At 37.2% G+C, this 15,564-nt stretch overlaps 1 protein-coding gene across 5 annotated transcripts in view; it reads left to right on the plus strand.

Moving 5' to 3' along the window:
• The window catches only part of upf1 (UPF1 RNA helicase and ATPase), a 56,234-nt gene that overhangs the window by 7,498 nt on the left and 33,172 nt on the right, over positions 1-15,564 (plus strand). For 2 of the 5 annotated variants that reach the window (XM_069927776.1, XM_069927777.1), the window contains exon 2: positions 13,481-13,534. The exons of the other annotated variants lie outside the window; for them this stretch is intronic. In XM_069927776.1, coding sequence (XP_069783877.1) covers positions 13,481-13,534 — 54 coding nt within the window. The remainder of the gene's footprint in view (positions 1-13,480; positions 13,535-15,564) is intronic. 5 annotated transcript variants of the gene reach the window in all.

Consider the following 15,564-nt stretch of genomic DNA (forward strand, 5'->3'; position numbering starts at 1 on the left):
TTAAAGTGCAATAAGCATAGAATTTGTCATAATATCTGCAAGCACAAAACTGTTGTAAAATAACATGGACATATCCAGTGAAATGGAAGCTCTTGATGATGTGATTTTCATGAAGTAAAAGTTTTTCCCATTATCTAATTCCATAGTGTGATGATTTCCTTGATGCTTGCACCTGCTGTTAAGTGAATGTTTTTCTTCTTTTGGTTAGAAGATACCCTAACTAGATTCATGATAGTTGCCTTCTTCCTCCATGCCTTTTGTATTTTGTTAAGCTTCTTCCTTCCCGCCCCAGCATTGTAACAATTGAGGTTTGTGGTTTATTTATAATATTACTGCTTGGGTTGATTTCCAGAATGATAATCAAGTTCAAACTTATTATTATCATGCAATTGTGAAGTACAATTAGAATAAATAACGTTCTTTGGTCCTTGGTGTTTTTTTTTAAAAAAAAAAGTATGCAAACACATATAAAGACATAGCACACATATTTACAAACAATTTACCTTATATGCAGTGCATATATAAAAATAAATATTGTTAAATACTAGTAGTCTTGGAAGGATTTGTATAAGCAGTTCATCATTCATTCAGCTGTCTTACTACCTGTTCTCAGCCTGGTGATTCCAACTCTGATACTTTATCTTTCCAAACAGCAGTAGCTGGAAGATGCTGTGTGGGGTGGTAGGGGCCCTTAACAATTTTATGAGCCTTCTCCAGACAATGATCACATCAATGGAGGGGAAAGACCCCAGAGATCCTCTCTGACACTTATGGTTCTGTGGATTGACCTCTGATCCAATGCTCTACAGTAACCATACCACACCGATGCAGCCAGCCAGGAGGATCTCAATAGAGTTCTTGTAGAAAGTTGACAGGATGGTGGCTGGTAGCCTTGCCCACTTCAGTCTTCTCAGGAAGTGCAGTCACCATTGTGCCTTCCTGACAAGTGAGATGTGTGTCCAGGATAGGTCACTATTTAAGTGGACACCAAGGAACATGGTGCTCTCTATTCTCTCCACTACAGAATTATTGATGTGTAGTGGAGGGTGGTTGGCCCTAGTCCTCCTGAAGTCCACAATCATCTCCTTTGTCTTATCCACATTGAGAAGACAATGTGGATAATGTAATTCCTTATAGTTGGAAGCTATTCTGTCAAATGCTACTCTTAAGCTTTGCACCTTAGTTGTCCTTGGCATATAGTGTCTAAACTTTCTGAAATGTACAAGGTTCCATTTACCATTAATCTTCAGGAATACTATATAATCTAGGACTCTTGCATTTTCTTCATTGATATGTGGGTGTAGTAGAAATTGTACAGTGGAATCTTACTGGTTGTCATGCATCATAAATTTTTTGTATAAGAAAAGCATTGCAAAATAAGATGTTGATGGCTTCACATAAGCTTTTTGCTGCTAATCTCCCATGACTCTGGAGTCGATCATTGAAAACCAAATTGAAGTTGTCTAGTGAACTGGGGTTCATGGTCACCAGATCATGGGATCACATTGTTCAGTTGGAATTGGGTTCCCATTTTAATGTCAGCATTCCTTGCTTATTTTTGTTTCTAATTTATAAATTCTTGCGAACACAATGGGAATTGACAGTTTATTGTTATATACATTGTACAATGCACCTATGCACCAAAATTGCATGGTCTACAATAGTGGTATTGGAACTAACTATACTGACCACAGATGTTATTACAACATATTACATGGGCCACTTTTGTTCCAAATGTGAATTTTTAATGTAAAGTTCTGAACTATGCAGACAGAAAATCCTTAATTAAAAATATTGGATGTGTTAATGTGTCGCTGCTCTATTATGAATATGGACAATCAAACATTGGATTGGAATTGGCCTGCAGCAGTCATCAATATCTCGGCATGTTAACGCTTTGTGAATTGTGTCCCAGGTTACTTTGGCTTTGATTTGATGAATACTGTAATTGATTAGGCTGAAACCCAACTGATCAAAATGAATGGCTGTGTTATTTACTTTTGGTGCTGTACCGCACAAAACACTATGGATTTTAAATAGATACTCCGCCTTTCCTTGGCCTGTCACAATCAGTTCTTGTATGTTAAGTACTCTTGCATTTTTGTTTCAAACTGGCACCAAGAATAAAAACTGCTTCCTGTAGATTTTCCCTCTAATTCGTGAAATATTAATTTTTAAATTGGTGAATAACTTTTGTGCCCGCATGATATTTTTGTGCAAAAGCATTCACACCACTTTATTGAAGAATAGGTGACAAGTGCAATCAAAGATTTATAATGGTCAGTCAGTATTTTGCAATGAGGTTCTTCTGAGATTGTTTTACTACTCTTCAGATGCCATATTAATGCATATCTTGAAGGTAGAATCTCTGCCATCAGTAGTGCTGATAGATGAATTGATAGCTCTTTTTATTTTTAAAATTATTTGTGTGTTTCTTCACTGGTTTTCAAGCTCCTTGGCCTGAATGTTACCAATTGGACCAGGCTGTGAACAGCTTTGGACCCGGAGATCCTTGCTTTGTGCTCTGGTGATCTATGGTTGTGCATTTAATTACACTTTTGTTGCATTCAACTTGTTAAAATTGTGTTGATGATTGATTGAGATAGTTTTACATCATTCAACTTGACGGTTTTGAATTCAAGCCATTGATTTCTCAAGATTTTGTTTTTCTTAAAATGCACTAAAGTTACTCACCAAGGTTACTCTGGTAGCGCTGCACAAACCCACAGACTCTGTCACCAAGAAGAAAACTGCCTGCAGGTTCACACACCTTTGTGTTTGAGAAGTCCCTCAGTTCAATGTCACTTTCCAACAGCACTGGGAAAATGTGGTGTAGAAGGGCTGCAGCAGCTTAGTAGTTAATCAGAACTCTTTTGAAGGTATTTAAAGATGAGAAATAAATGCTGTCTTTCTCTGTGATATCTAGATCCTGCAGAATGAATAAATAAAATAAAATACACATAGCTTATATGATTTGGTCATTTGACTTGGGAATGTAAATAACATTTATGCACTTTCTATTCATGAATACTGAAGCACATTTGTTGCTCGTGTGCATCCTAATTCCATCAGCCTGCTTCAGTTCTGTAATTAATTCTCTTGTCTGGTATTTTAAAATCGTTATTCGAGCCACAATACATGGCCTTTCACAACTTGTAAAGAAATTGATATAACATCGTATTGAATCTGCAGAAAGTTAGAAAGATTTCTGGTTAGTGCATTGAGATTTTTCATCAGGGTTGCTTAAAATAGCAAGTTCAAGGAGTAGCACAGAAGAAACTTGTTTTACCCATCATATATTTGTGTGATTCTTTGGAAGGCTGTCCCATACCCCTAGACTTATCATTCAGTTTTTTCAATATTTATTTTGGCTATTCAAAATTGTGTTCCACGCCCGTTTTAAAATTTAAAAAATTCAGATGTCAATTCTGAGTTATTTTTACATGTCGGAAGAAGTTTTTTTTTGCTGCCTCTGATTAAGAGATAAATATCTTGACAATTTTTCAAATTAAGAGTTTTAGCCATTTTGGTGCTAAGTTCTGCTCATTGAAACTTTGTATCCCTATTCAATGGACTAATTGCTTGATGGTAATTTGAAAATGACTTGGAGATGGAAAGGGGAGCTGGGGAGTTGGTTCAGGGATCGAGTTTTTGCATTTTCTATCATGATCATAGTCCCTGGGACTATGAATTTACATCACATGCAGAAGACGTCATCTTCCCTTCCCCTTTCAACGCAGCTCACCCTTTTAGACTGGCCCCATACTGCTTCACCTCTGACATTACCCATCTTGGCAGATTAAAGCTGGGTAAGTTCAGACCCCCAAATCTACCATTAACACTTTCACAAAGCTGGGCAAAGTGTTCGAAAGCGTTTGAATCCTCTGTGTAAAAGGGGTATGTAATTGCTATTTCAGATGAAGCAAGGATGCTGGAGCCAGTTCTGAGCTTCAAACAAGGTGACTTGTGATATCCTTAGTGTTTATCACAGATAAATTAATCTTTGTGCTCTGTATTTTGAGTACAACTGTGTCTCATGGGTTTAATTTTTGCACTATACACAAAGTATACATTAAAATAGCTTTTTGCCTTGTATTGAGAATATTACCCCTGTAATGTATTTCTGAACAAGTCTTTATTCCCTGGACCACTTTGGAGGAACAGATGGAAGGAAGCTGATTAAAAAGGCTGACCACAGACAGTGACATATACAGCAGTTGTGAGCATCGTGGGTATTGTGGAATAAAGCCATGTTTTATAATTGCAATTTAGGTGAAATAAAATCCATTAAATTTATTTTGCTTACACTGAATTTCACTTTTTTGAAAATCTTGTGAAGCATTTGGAGGATAAACTTTCTCGTACAGTTTTACAAATGAACCTTAATGTTTCTCTCTGCATTGGCGAAGTTCCAGTGAAGTAGGTCAGAAGGAATTGAAACTAACTATTGAGTCACAGCCTCTAGCAGCTGCTGCATTCTGTTATCTATCTTTGCCAGTGAGTTTTCTTTCACATTAAATGTTCTCGCTTGTATGTTAGAGCTGAAAGATGTTACGCGAGTGAACAGTGTCTATATAATCTAGTAATCTTGTGTTTTGGATTGACTGCATTTGACCTCTTGGAACTGTTCCACAAGTTTCATTTTGTATGGTCTCAACAGTATAAGGAGTAAAATGTAGTTCTCATTACTCGTATTGTATTACAGGTTTCAACGTTTGACTTCACGGTTGTATTTTTAGATCTATAATAAGCCTTGTGTGACTTAAATAACAGTTTGACAAGGTGATTCCTGCTTCTCCTTTTGGGTTTGACCACTCGTACTGTATAGCAGTAATCAGATAAAGTGCACTAAAACTGAAAAAGAAACCGCCCCCTTGTTCATGGCTGATAATGGGAGGGGTGGTGGAAATGTATTCAAGTACAGCACTGTATTTTCAGGATTTGCCGTGACAAGTATTGAATTATCTGTTATTTTGTGACAATGTGGGGGGGGGGGGGGATACAGAATTCCTTGATGAAAGCAATGAACTGTTTTTTTTAAAGTTGATACTGTTAGAGAGGAACAGAATAGTTTTATTAATATTGAAGGACAATGAAAGGATTCTTCGGTAATCCTTATGACACAGACTATTCAGCCGAAGGTGGCTCCCAGTAGAGCAATCCCATTCCCTCTCATTGTTTCCTGATGCCACTTCAAGTTGTCTAGTGTGATTATCCCTTTTTAATTTGTTTTGCAATCTATCTACACAAAGTAGTTATTTAACCCATCAACATATCTTTGGGATGGGGGCACAAAGTATTCAGCAGAAACCCCTGCAGTCACAGTAAACAATTTGAACTTTGCATGTTTCCATTCACAAGCTTAAGACTATTTTATGGAATTTTGAATTTTAAAGTGAATGTATTTGTGGGTGGACAACAGTTTCCCTTTGATAATGTAAACTCTCGGTCTTAAATATGTTATTCTATCTCTTTTTAATACCTTATTTATCCCTGAATTATTACACCCTTTCTAGAGCCTGAAAAGCATTTTTATTCATACAGCAAATCTTGTACATGCATTCATTTATAATGCTCAAAACATTGTTGGTCTTTACCTATGCAAGCTGTCAGTTCCAGACAATTCTGAAATCCAATCCCCAGGGCTCTGTGCCACCACACTTGTTTACAACCAATCCTGGAATTGTTATCAATGTATCACATCAAATTTATCTGCATCAAATGCTCTTCGCTATGTCTGTTTACCTGGTGGTGGTTTTTTTTAGGCATTTTACTAACTGCTTGCAAGGTCTGTTCGTATGCAGTCTTATTGTACTTATTTATGCACAGACATTTTTATACTGGATTTTAAAATATTCTACATGCTGAAATGCACATTAGGTTAGGCGCTGTCTGTAGAGAAAGAAACAATACGATAGTTAGAATTTATAAATGGCTGAACAAAAACATTTTGAGTAGTCTCTTTTAAGTGCTAATTAAATATCAAATGTCAACAATGTGCAAAATTGCAGGTAGTTGGTTACTGTATTTTTGTGCCACTTGTGGGGGGGGGGGGGGGGGTGTCTCTCCCATTCAAGTCTAATTCACAGGAAATGACCATTCAAGAAAAACTGGTAAACTTTTTCACCAGCTATGCTCAAGATCTTAAGGGAGATTGGTAGCCATTTTATTAGTGTTCTAGTTACAGAGCCAGCAATAATTTAAAGAAGTTTCACAATGATTCTTGAGATTGTCATTCATATTCAGTTTTTAAAGGTTTAGGACATTCCCTGTTTTCACATTATCCCAGTTCAAGATTCCATGGAAACTATTTGCCCATTATTTATGAACAGTAATTATTAATCTCCCTGATTGCTGGAGAAATGGACACCTCAATACATGGCCACAGGAAAATCCTTTGGTGTATTTAGATCTTGACAGAAGCAAGATGAAAATTACTTTCAACCCAATGGCATCTGATTTGCTGATTCCATACATACATTACGTAATTATGGTGACTGAAGCAAGCTTTAAAAGGTGCAAGAACAGAAAATAAAAGGGATAAAAATAAAAGAGAAGGAATATAAAATCAGTCTATTTGCAGATGACATCATAGTATACTTAACAGAACCAGAATTATGCAAATAAAACTGAAGCGATGCCAATGAATAATGCGGATTTCACAAAGTTTAAGAAAGAATCACCATTTGAATGGCAAACACAAGCAATCTGATACCTAGGTTTTCTTCTTCTTCTTCTTTGGCTTGGCTTCGCGGACGAAGATTTATGGAGGGGGTAAAAAGTCCACGTCAGCTGCAGGCTCGTTTGTGGCTGACAAGTCCGATGCGGGACAGGCAGACACGATTGCAGCGGTTGCAAGGGAAAATTGGTTGGTTGGGGTTGGGTGTTGGGTTTTTCCTCCTTTGCCTTTTGTCAGTGAGGTGGGCTCTGCGGTCTTCTTCAAAGGAGGTTGCTGCCCGCCAAACTGTGAGGCGCCAAGATGCACGGTTTGAGGCGTTATCAGCCCACTGGCGGTGGTCAATGTGGCAGGCACCAAGAGATTTCTTTAGGCAGTCCTTGTACCTTTTCTTTGGTGCACCTCTGTCACGGTGGCCAGTGGAGAGCTCGCCATATAACACGATCTTGGGAAGGCGATGGTCCTCCATTCTGGAGACGTGACCCATCCAGCGCAGCTGGATCTTCAGCAGCGTGGACTCGATGCTGTCGACCTCTGCCATCTCGAGTACTTCGACGTTAGGGGTGTAAGCGCTCCAATGGATGTTGAGGATGGAGCGGAGACAACGCTGGTGGAAGCGTTCTAGGAGCCGTAGGTGGTGCCGGTAGAGGACCCATGATTCGGAGCCGAACAGGAGTGTGGGTATGACAACGGCTCTGTATACGCTTATCTTTGTGAGGTTTTTCAGTTGGTTGTTTTTCCAGACTCTTTTGTGTAGTCTTCCAAAGGCGCTATTTGCCTTGGCGAGTCTGTTGTCTATCTCATTGTCGATCCTTGCATCTGATGAAATGGTGCAGCCGAGATAGGTAAACTGGTTGACCATTTTGAGTTTACCTAGGTATTAGAGTAGATAATAATCTAGGCCACCTATACAAATTAAATTATCAGCCATTAATGAAGAAATTACAAGATGACTTAGAACATTGGAAAGATTTACGACTAACACTTGCATTAAAATGAATATCTTCCCAAGGATACAATACCTATTTCAATCGTTACCAATTCCCTTAACAGAGAAATTTTTCAATAAGCTAAAGAAAATAATAAGGAAATTCTTATGGAAAGGGGGGAAACCAAGGATAGCACTAGATAAATTAACAGAATGGTACAAACAAGGGGGCTTACAGCTACCAAACTTTAAGAATTATTATAGAGCAGCACAATTAAGATATCTATCAAATTTTTATCAAACAAGGGAAAAACGGGGGCGTGGCAAGATGTCGTAGGGAGCGGACGTGCCTTCCCGGTCTCCCCCAGGCAGTTATATAAATACCCGTTTTAAGAATATTTCTTTTCTGTTAAAAGTCTTTGTTTTGTTTATCAATTGTTTTTAGTTTAAAATGGCAACAAAGATTAAGGAAAATAGAGTTCAAATACAGAACAAAACTACACTCTCCGACTTTGGAAGAAACTCGGCCTACTTGCCCAGACAGAACCACGGAGTCAAGGCTGGAATCTTCTTAAGAACGGAGCTCATTAATTGGACTGTCGGATAAGCTGGCCTTGGACACCCCTCTGAAAGATGGTGATGAATATTGATTTGAAATGTTTTATGAAGATAAATTGCAGTAATTAACATTGGTTGCCCGTGAGTTTTAAAAATCCAGATAACATTAAAGTTTATTAGTGATTTTTTTTGGATGGAGAATATCGGAAGGATGAACTTATTATCTATAAATACAGAACAAAATTACATTCTTTGACTTTGGAAGAAATTTGACCTATTTGCCCAGACAGAGCCGGAGTTGGTGCTGGAATTTTCTCAAGAACAACTTATTAAAGTTGATTTCGGACTCCTTTTTGAAAGATGGCGACGAATGTTGATGAAATATTTGAAATATTTTCTGAAGATAAACATATATATGGAACTCCTTGACCTGCAATAAGGTTTATCAGTGATTTTTTTTTGGATGGAATATTGGAAGAGTGAATTTATTATCTGTGAGTATGCATACATTGCAAACAGATTTTAATAGTTTTGAAAAGGTTTTTTTTAAACTAAACAACAAGATCAGTTTAATATTGAGAAAATTGGAAAAAACGGAAACTTTATTAAATTTGGAAACTCAGTAGAAAGAAACTATGAACAAGATTGATGATTTATAAAATTAAAGTCAAAGGAGCAATGTCCAAGAAGAGTTAAAAATTTTGAATAAGTTTTTCTTGAAAATTAACAATAATTTCAACTTAACATTGAGAAGATTGACAAAGTGGAAAATTTGATATTAAATTGGGAAACATAGAAGAAAGAACTTATGAATAACATTGATGCTTTAGAAGATCAAGACCGAAGGAATTATGTTCAAGAAAATTTTAAAAGATTTGAAAAACTTTTTTTGAAAGTAAGCTACAAATTCAACTTGAGACTGAGAAGAATGGAAGATTCGGTGTTGAACTGGGATGTTCAGAGGTGTTTTAATTCAGTGGATGAAATTCAGGAAGACTTGAAAAAAAAAATTTTTAAAAAAAGCTTTTATTGATTGTAAACAATGTTTAACTCAGTGTTGGGAGGGTGGAAAGGGTGCAAAATTTAATATCAAGTTTGGATTTTCAAAAAAAAGAGTTTATGAATAAGATTGGTTAAATTGATGGACCGGGGTTTTATGGATATAAGAAATGATGATTTTTCGGTTTATACGTGTATTTTGTCTGCCTGGGGGGGGGGGGGAGGGAGGGGGTGGTACTTCTGCTCCCGAAAGTCATATGCCACTTGTGGTTTATACCACACCTATTTGGGTTTTTGGGAATTAACCACCACAAGGTGATTTCCTAAGGGGTTAGGGGAGGTGGGGGGGGGTTGAAAATTTGAAAATTATTTAGTATCTATTATGTAATATTATACTAAGTCAATTTGAAATGAATGTATGGAGATACTATAAATAAATTTCAAAAAAAAAACAAGGGAAAAACCAGATTGGACCAGGTTAGAGCTAGATAAAATAGGGGAGAAGGTACCAGAACATATACTTTATAAGTGGGATGAAAAGCTGGTGCAACATAGAAGTTCACCAGTACTACACCATTTGCTCAACATTTGGAAGAAGATTCACGTAGAAAGGAAAAAAACAAATTACCAACTACCAAAATTATTATTGATGCAAAATCAACTCATCCCTTTCACAATAGATAACCTTTCCTTTAGAGAATGGGAGAGAAAAGGGATCAAAAGAATAGAAAATTGTTTTTTGGGGAAATAATTTATTATCTTTTGAACAAATGAAGTACAAATATGGAATGACTCACGGTACAATGTTTCCCTCTTGAATACAGTGTCATTTTCTCCCCTTCCCCCCCCCGACTTGAATGGGAGAGACACCTGCCCCCCCTCCCCCGCATTCTCAAGTGGCACAAAAATACAGTAACCAACTACCTGCAATTAAAGGACAAATTGGGAAGCAGGCTGAGGTTACCATAAGGAAGCAGCTTTGAATATGTGATTACGGACACAATGATAATTAAAAGATTTATAACAAACATGTACATCAAGCTGCAAGAGAAAGAGAATGATGAAATAAGCTGTAAACCCAAACAAAAGTGGGAACAAGATCTAAACAGAGATAAAAAATGAAAAATGGAAAAGCTATGCTCCGGAACTATGAGAAATACAATAAACACGAGGTTACGTATGATACAATATAATTGGTTACATAGGCTATACACCATGCCCCAAAAGTTAAATAAATGGGACCCAACAGTATCAGACAGATGTTTTCGCTGTAAAAAAAGAAATGGGAACAACAGTACATGCAATTTGGGCATGTGAGAAAGTGGAAAACTTTTGGCAAGATCTAAATCGGGTATTAAATAAAACACAAAAAGCAACATCCCAAAGAATCCAGAGATCTTTCTTCTAAGTAATATAAGAAGTAAAGAATTAGGCCTCAAACTGGATGAAGCACAAAAAAGATTTATTATGATAGCCTTAGCTGTAGCAAAAAAATGTATAATGTCAACCTGGAAATCAGAAGAGAGCCTGAGAGTACAGCAATGGTACATAGAAATGAATAAATGTATTCCATTGGAAAAACTAACATATAATTTTAAAAAATAAAGTCACATTATTTGAACAAATTTGGGAACCGTACACGGAACACAACAGAGAAGTCCTACCGCGGACCTCCACCCCCTAAAATGATAGAATGAGAAGACGACAAAATGAACTGACCCAGTGTGTAAAAGTAGATGACATAATTTTCTTATTTATTTTCATTTTGTGATGACTTTGTTTAATTGGTTTATTGTAATGTATATGTTGAACGGTTAATGGGTAGGGAGGGGGGTGGGAAGGAGGGAGGGGGGGAAGGGGAGAAAATGACACTGTATTCAAGAGGGAAATGTTTGTGTGCATTTTGGTTAATATGGTTTATAGTGTGAAAAAATTTTTTAAATTTTAAAAAAAGGTGCACACACACTTCCAATTAGTGTCAGAGCAGGGGAAATAGTAAAGACACATAATAAAAACATTTGATTTGAATGCACTCAGCATTCATACACAATAAAGTTTTCATGACAGAGTTGAGAAGAAAAGTCTCTGTGGAATTTGCTGACGAAGAGGATTGTAGGAGAAATTGGTAAGGAATACAGGGCTAACTATTATGTTGTGAGTAAAACTTGCTTTCCCCAATTGTAATATTTTTTTAAAAGATGTGAAAGCTCTGATGATGTGTGGATTCATATGTATGGAAGGAGGGAGAAAGGGACTGTTTTGTTTGTTTGTAAGAAAAAGTTTAATATATTGTGATACTGAAAATGTTGTTATGTATATTTTTTGGGGGAAAAATATTCAAAAGAAAAATACAGGTAAATGGAATTGAGATAAAAGTTTATCCATGATAGCAGGGCATGAGTGGCCAAATGGTCTCTACTCCTGTTTTTTGTATGGCATTTAGATGAGCTTTTGCAGCAATCCAGTGAATTTGTGGCTGACTGGTGAGCTAATCCTGCATTTATCTTATACTCCTAACCACTTAGCACAGGCTTGAAGGGATGTTGACTATGCTAAGCAGTTGCAGCAGTACTTAGAAGTCCATAGCCCTTTTCACACTGGCATCCCAGTAAATGGCAGTTTGGTGTCCTGGTTAAGGAAGCCATTTATGCCTTTCACACTGGACCACTGTTAACTGGTTCTCTGTATCTTTTCACTCTCATCACAAGGCTTTCCCAGGGATAGGAGATTCTATCCTCCACCAGTGACGTCTGAGTGACACATCAAGCGATGGTGGACCTCCCCTAAATCCTGATCGATGTATTATAATCTTGTATTTAAACAAAATTAATTATGCCTAATTATAAGATAATTAAGCATTATTTACAGCACAGTATGTTGTGCTAACCGATACAAACCTTTATAATTTCATAAAGTACTGTGGGGAAAATATAACCGCACAATTTATAAACACTGTAGGAAAGTCCTGGCGGCAATAAAGCATAATTTATAAACACTGGGAAATAATGGCGGTAGACCTGAATTCCATGCGGCGGGGAAAGGGCTGAATGCACCAAGCCACTCATGGAGGGATTTCTCTGCCACATGGAATTCTGGAAGGGCAGGTCCGCCATATCTCTCTCCCACTGCGACTTTCCCACGGTTTTTAGACATTTGTAAGTTTGTAAGGGTCAGCAAAGTTTATACTTTTTTTTTAACTTTTTTCCTTCATGTTCCTGAACTCGCGGAAAAACATAATTGGGTCACTTCTTTATGCCCGGATGCCCTATGTTCTTTTTACTCCTAGGTTGTAGTATCCCTGGATTCTAATGATGCCTGCATGCCAATTAAGAAGCTTTCACACTGGACCCTTAACCAGTAGATTGGTCATCAATTACTGGGACAAGGTGCCAGTGTGAAAAGGCTTATCATATGTGTGTTCAAATCGATAAACAATTGAGCATTTGCACTTTTAACAGCGCAATAATTTGATGTCTATCCAAACACTTAATGGAGTCAGTAGCTTATCTGTATCTGGAGATTGGCAATATTTTGGAGGGAACATTATAGAGGATGGAAGATCCAAAAAGTGCAGCATGGAAGGGTGTGAAAGTATTGACATATCACAATAATAAGTGGGCTGAAGGTAAACAAATTGATCACTCATTCGAGGGAAACTAAAGACAGAAAAATAATTGATAAAGGACCATATTCTTCCTATTATTGATAATAGGATCATAAACATTATGGCTTCGTGACCAAAAAAAAATCTTTCTTCATTTGAGTGTTTGTTTTGCATTGTGTTACTTCCTAGCAGTCCACTAATTTGAGCATCAGATTCTTTGTGTTACCTGTGATTACAGTAGTTTACTTGGCATAGAAGCGAGTCATTTAGTCCAACCAGTTGAATGGTAGTTGGTGTGCCATCTGAGTTTCTACCTGGTTATCTTGGCCAAATTTATTAGTGTAGTTTTCCATTCCCACTGGTCCCACATGCTTTCAATCCCTGTTCCCTTCTTAATATTGATTTTTTTAATTAATTCTAGTCTGAACATGGGAAATTCTAATTAATACGTTAAAAATACATTATTTTTATTGTGCTAAGATCTTGGTTTTAAAAGGATGATTTTTGTTGGAGTGTAGAGGAGGGAGTGACGCAAATTCAGCGCTGAGATGAGCTCAATGGTGCGATATGGTGAAGGCAGGTCGTTGCTGAAACCGGTTAGCTGCTCTTCCATGCAGGACTATCTTATTGTCTCTCCCATTGTCTTTTTCCTGTTCCATTCTGTGATGGAAATTGCTCTTTGCCTCTCTCTGCTTAACCCCTTTGTTTTTCCCAGCCTGGAAATTTCTATGGTGACAAGCAGAACCTCATTGTTGGCTACATCTCCAAGGTAAACATTGCAATATTGCTTTGTGGTGATGAGATAACTTGAACTATTTCATAATTGTGAGCCTATCACTGAGCCCTCTGCTAACTTCCTAGCAAAATGCATCTCCCAATATTTTCACAGATATTCTTTAAGCATTTTATTCCATGGAATAACCAAAGTGCTAATGAAGGTACAAGAGTGCAGATCCCCTTTAAATGCATCTATGCTGTTGACTTCAACAACTATGGTATTTGTAGTAGTGAAGCAAGTTCGACATTCTTGCTCTTTGGGAAGTGAAGTTTCTTCTGAATTTCCCAATTGGATTTCTTTATGACTGACTTGAATTGATGACTTCTAAATATGTTATTTTCCCCATTAATATTCTTTTTTTTTAAACTTTATTTAAAATTTTATGACATAAATAAAATAAAAATTACATTTAAAGAAATAATAAAAAATAAGATAATAAAAATTAGAATACTACATCATTAAACTACACAAATTAACCCCCCCAATAATTATAACACAACATTAATCATCTAATTTAAAATTAATCCAACCCTCCCCCCAAAATAAAGAGTGAAGAATTAATTAACAATGTTGTAAATAAAATAGAAAAAAACCCCACTTACGAAAAAAAGGATAAAACTTAACAACAAAAAATTATTAACAACAAAAAAAATATCAATACTAAAATAATACCCTTAAACATATATTTAAATCAAACCCCATTAATATTCTTAAAAGATCTAACACATCAGTCACCCCTTCAGCAACTTTAAACAGTTTGTTTGTCTTTTCCAGATATTCATCCTCTTGGATTTCTAGGGTCTGTTTTTTAAACCTCTGAACCCTCTCCATGGCTTCCTTTTTTTAAAATTCAAACCCATATGTGGACTCTTAGCTAGATTTAACCAAAGTTGAACGTTATGTACTTGCTTTCAATTCTGACCCCAAGATCTTTACATCTTGTAACTCATACCATCTAAATAATGTAACCCCTCTGTTGTTCCTATTAAAATATACCAATTTGCATTCATCAGTGTTGCTTCATTTGCCATTTATTGGTCTTTAAGTGTCTTGTAATTCCTTTGTCATTCTGATTACATTTCTGTTTGACCGTCCATCCGAACTAGGAAAAATCAGAAATCCAGCTTGTTTCAAGTTGAGGATGAGGAGGGTTTTGAAATAACAGTGGCGGTATGAATTTAGGGAGATGAAGACTTGCTGGTTTCAGCTGTTCTGCCTGGATAAGATTAAATAAAATTTGAAAACTGGGAGAAATGAGGGCTATGAGTCCTTCTCTACAATCTAAATTTTATTTTTCTTACTGTTCTCATTCTGACGAAAGGCTGTTAATAGATCTGAAGATTGATGCTAACATTTTTTTTCCAGATTTCTAGAATCTTTTGTAGTGCAGGGGCTTAGTCTTTTATCCAAAATCCTTGGGACCAGACACTTTTTTTGGAATTTTTCAGATAATAGAATAATAGTAGCAGTGGTACTTTTAAGTAATTGCACTGTTTCTGATTTGGGCAAAATACACACTCCAACTAGAAGGGTCTCTGGATTGGGGGGCGGGGATGGAAGAGATATTCTTCTTCTTTGGCTTGGCTTCGCAGACGAAGATTTATGGAGGGGGTAAAAGTCCACGTCAGCTGCAGGCTCGTTTGTGGCTGACAAGTCCGATGCGGGACAGGCAGACACGGTTGCAGCGGCTGCAGGGGAAAATTGGTGGGTTGGGGTTGGGTGTTGGGTTTTTCCTCCTTTGCCTTTTGTCAGTGAGGTGGGCTCTGCGGTCTTCTTCAAAGGAGGCTGCTGCCCGCCAAACTGTGAGGTGCCAAGATGCACGGTTTGAGGCGATATCAGCCCACTGGCAGTGTTCAATGTGGCAGGCACCAAGAGATTTCTTTAGGCAGTCCTTGTACCTTTTCTTTGGTGCACCTCTGTCACGGTGGCCAGTGGAGAGCTCGCCATATAACACGATCTTGGGAAGGCGATGGTCCTCCATTCTGGAGACGTGACCCATCCAGCGCAGCTGGATCTTCAGC

The sequence above is a fragment of the Narcine bancroftii genome, chromosome 3 (assembly GCF_036971445.1).
Source record: "Narcine bancroftii isolate sNarBan1 chromosome 3, sNarBan1.hap1, whole genome shotgun sequence".
NCBI lineage: Eukaryota > Metazoa > Chordata > Chondrichthyes > Torpediniformes > Narcinidae > Narcine > Narcine bancroftii.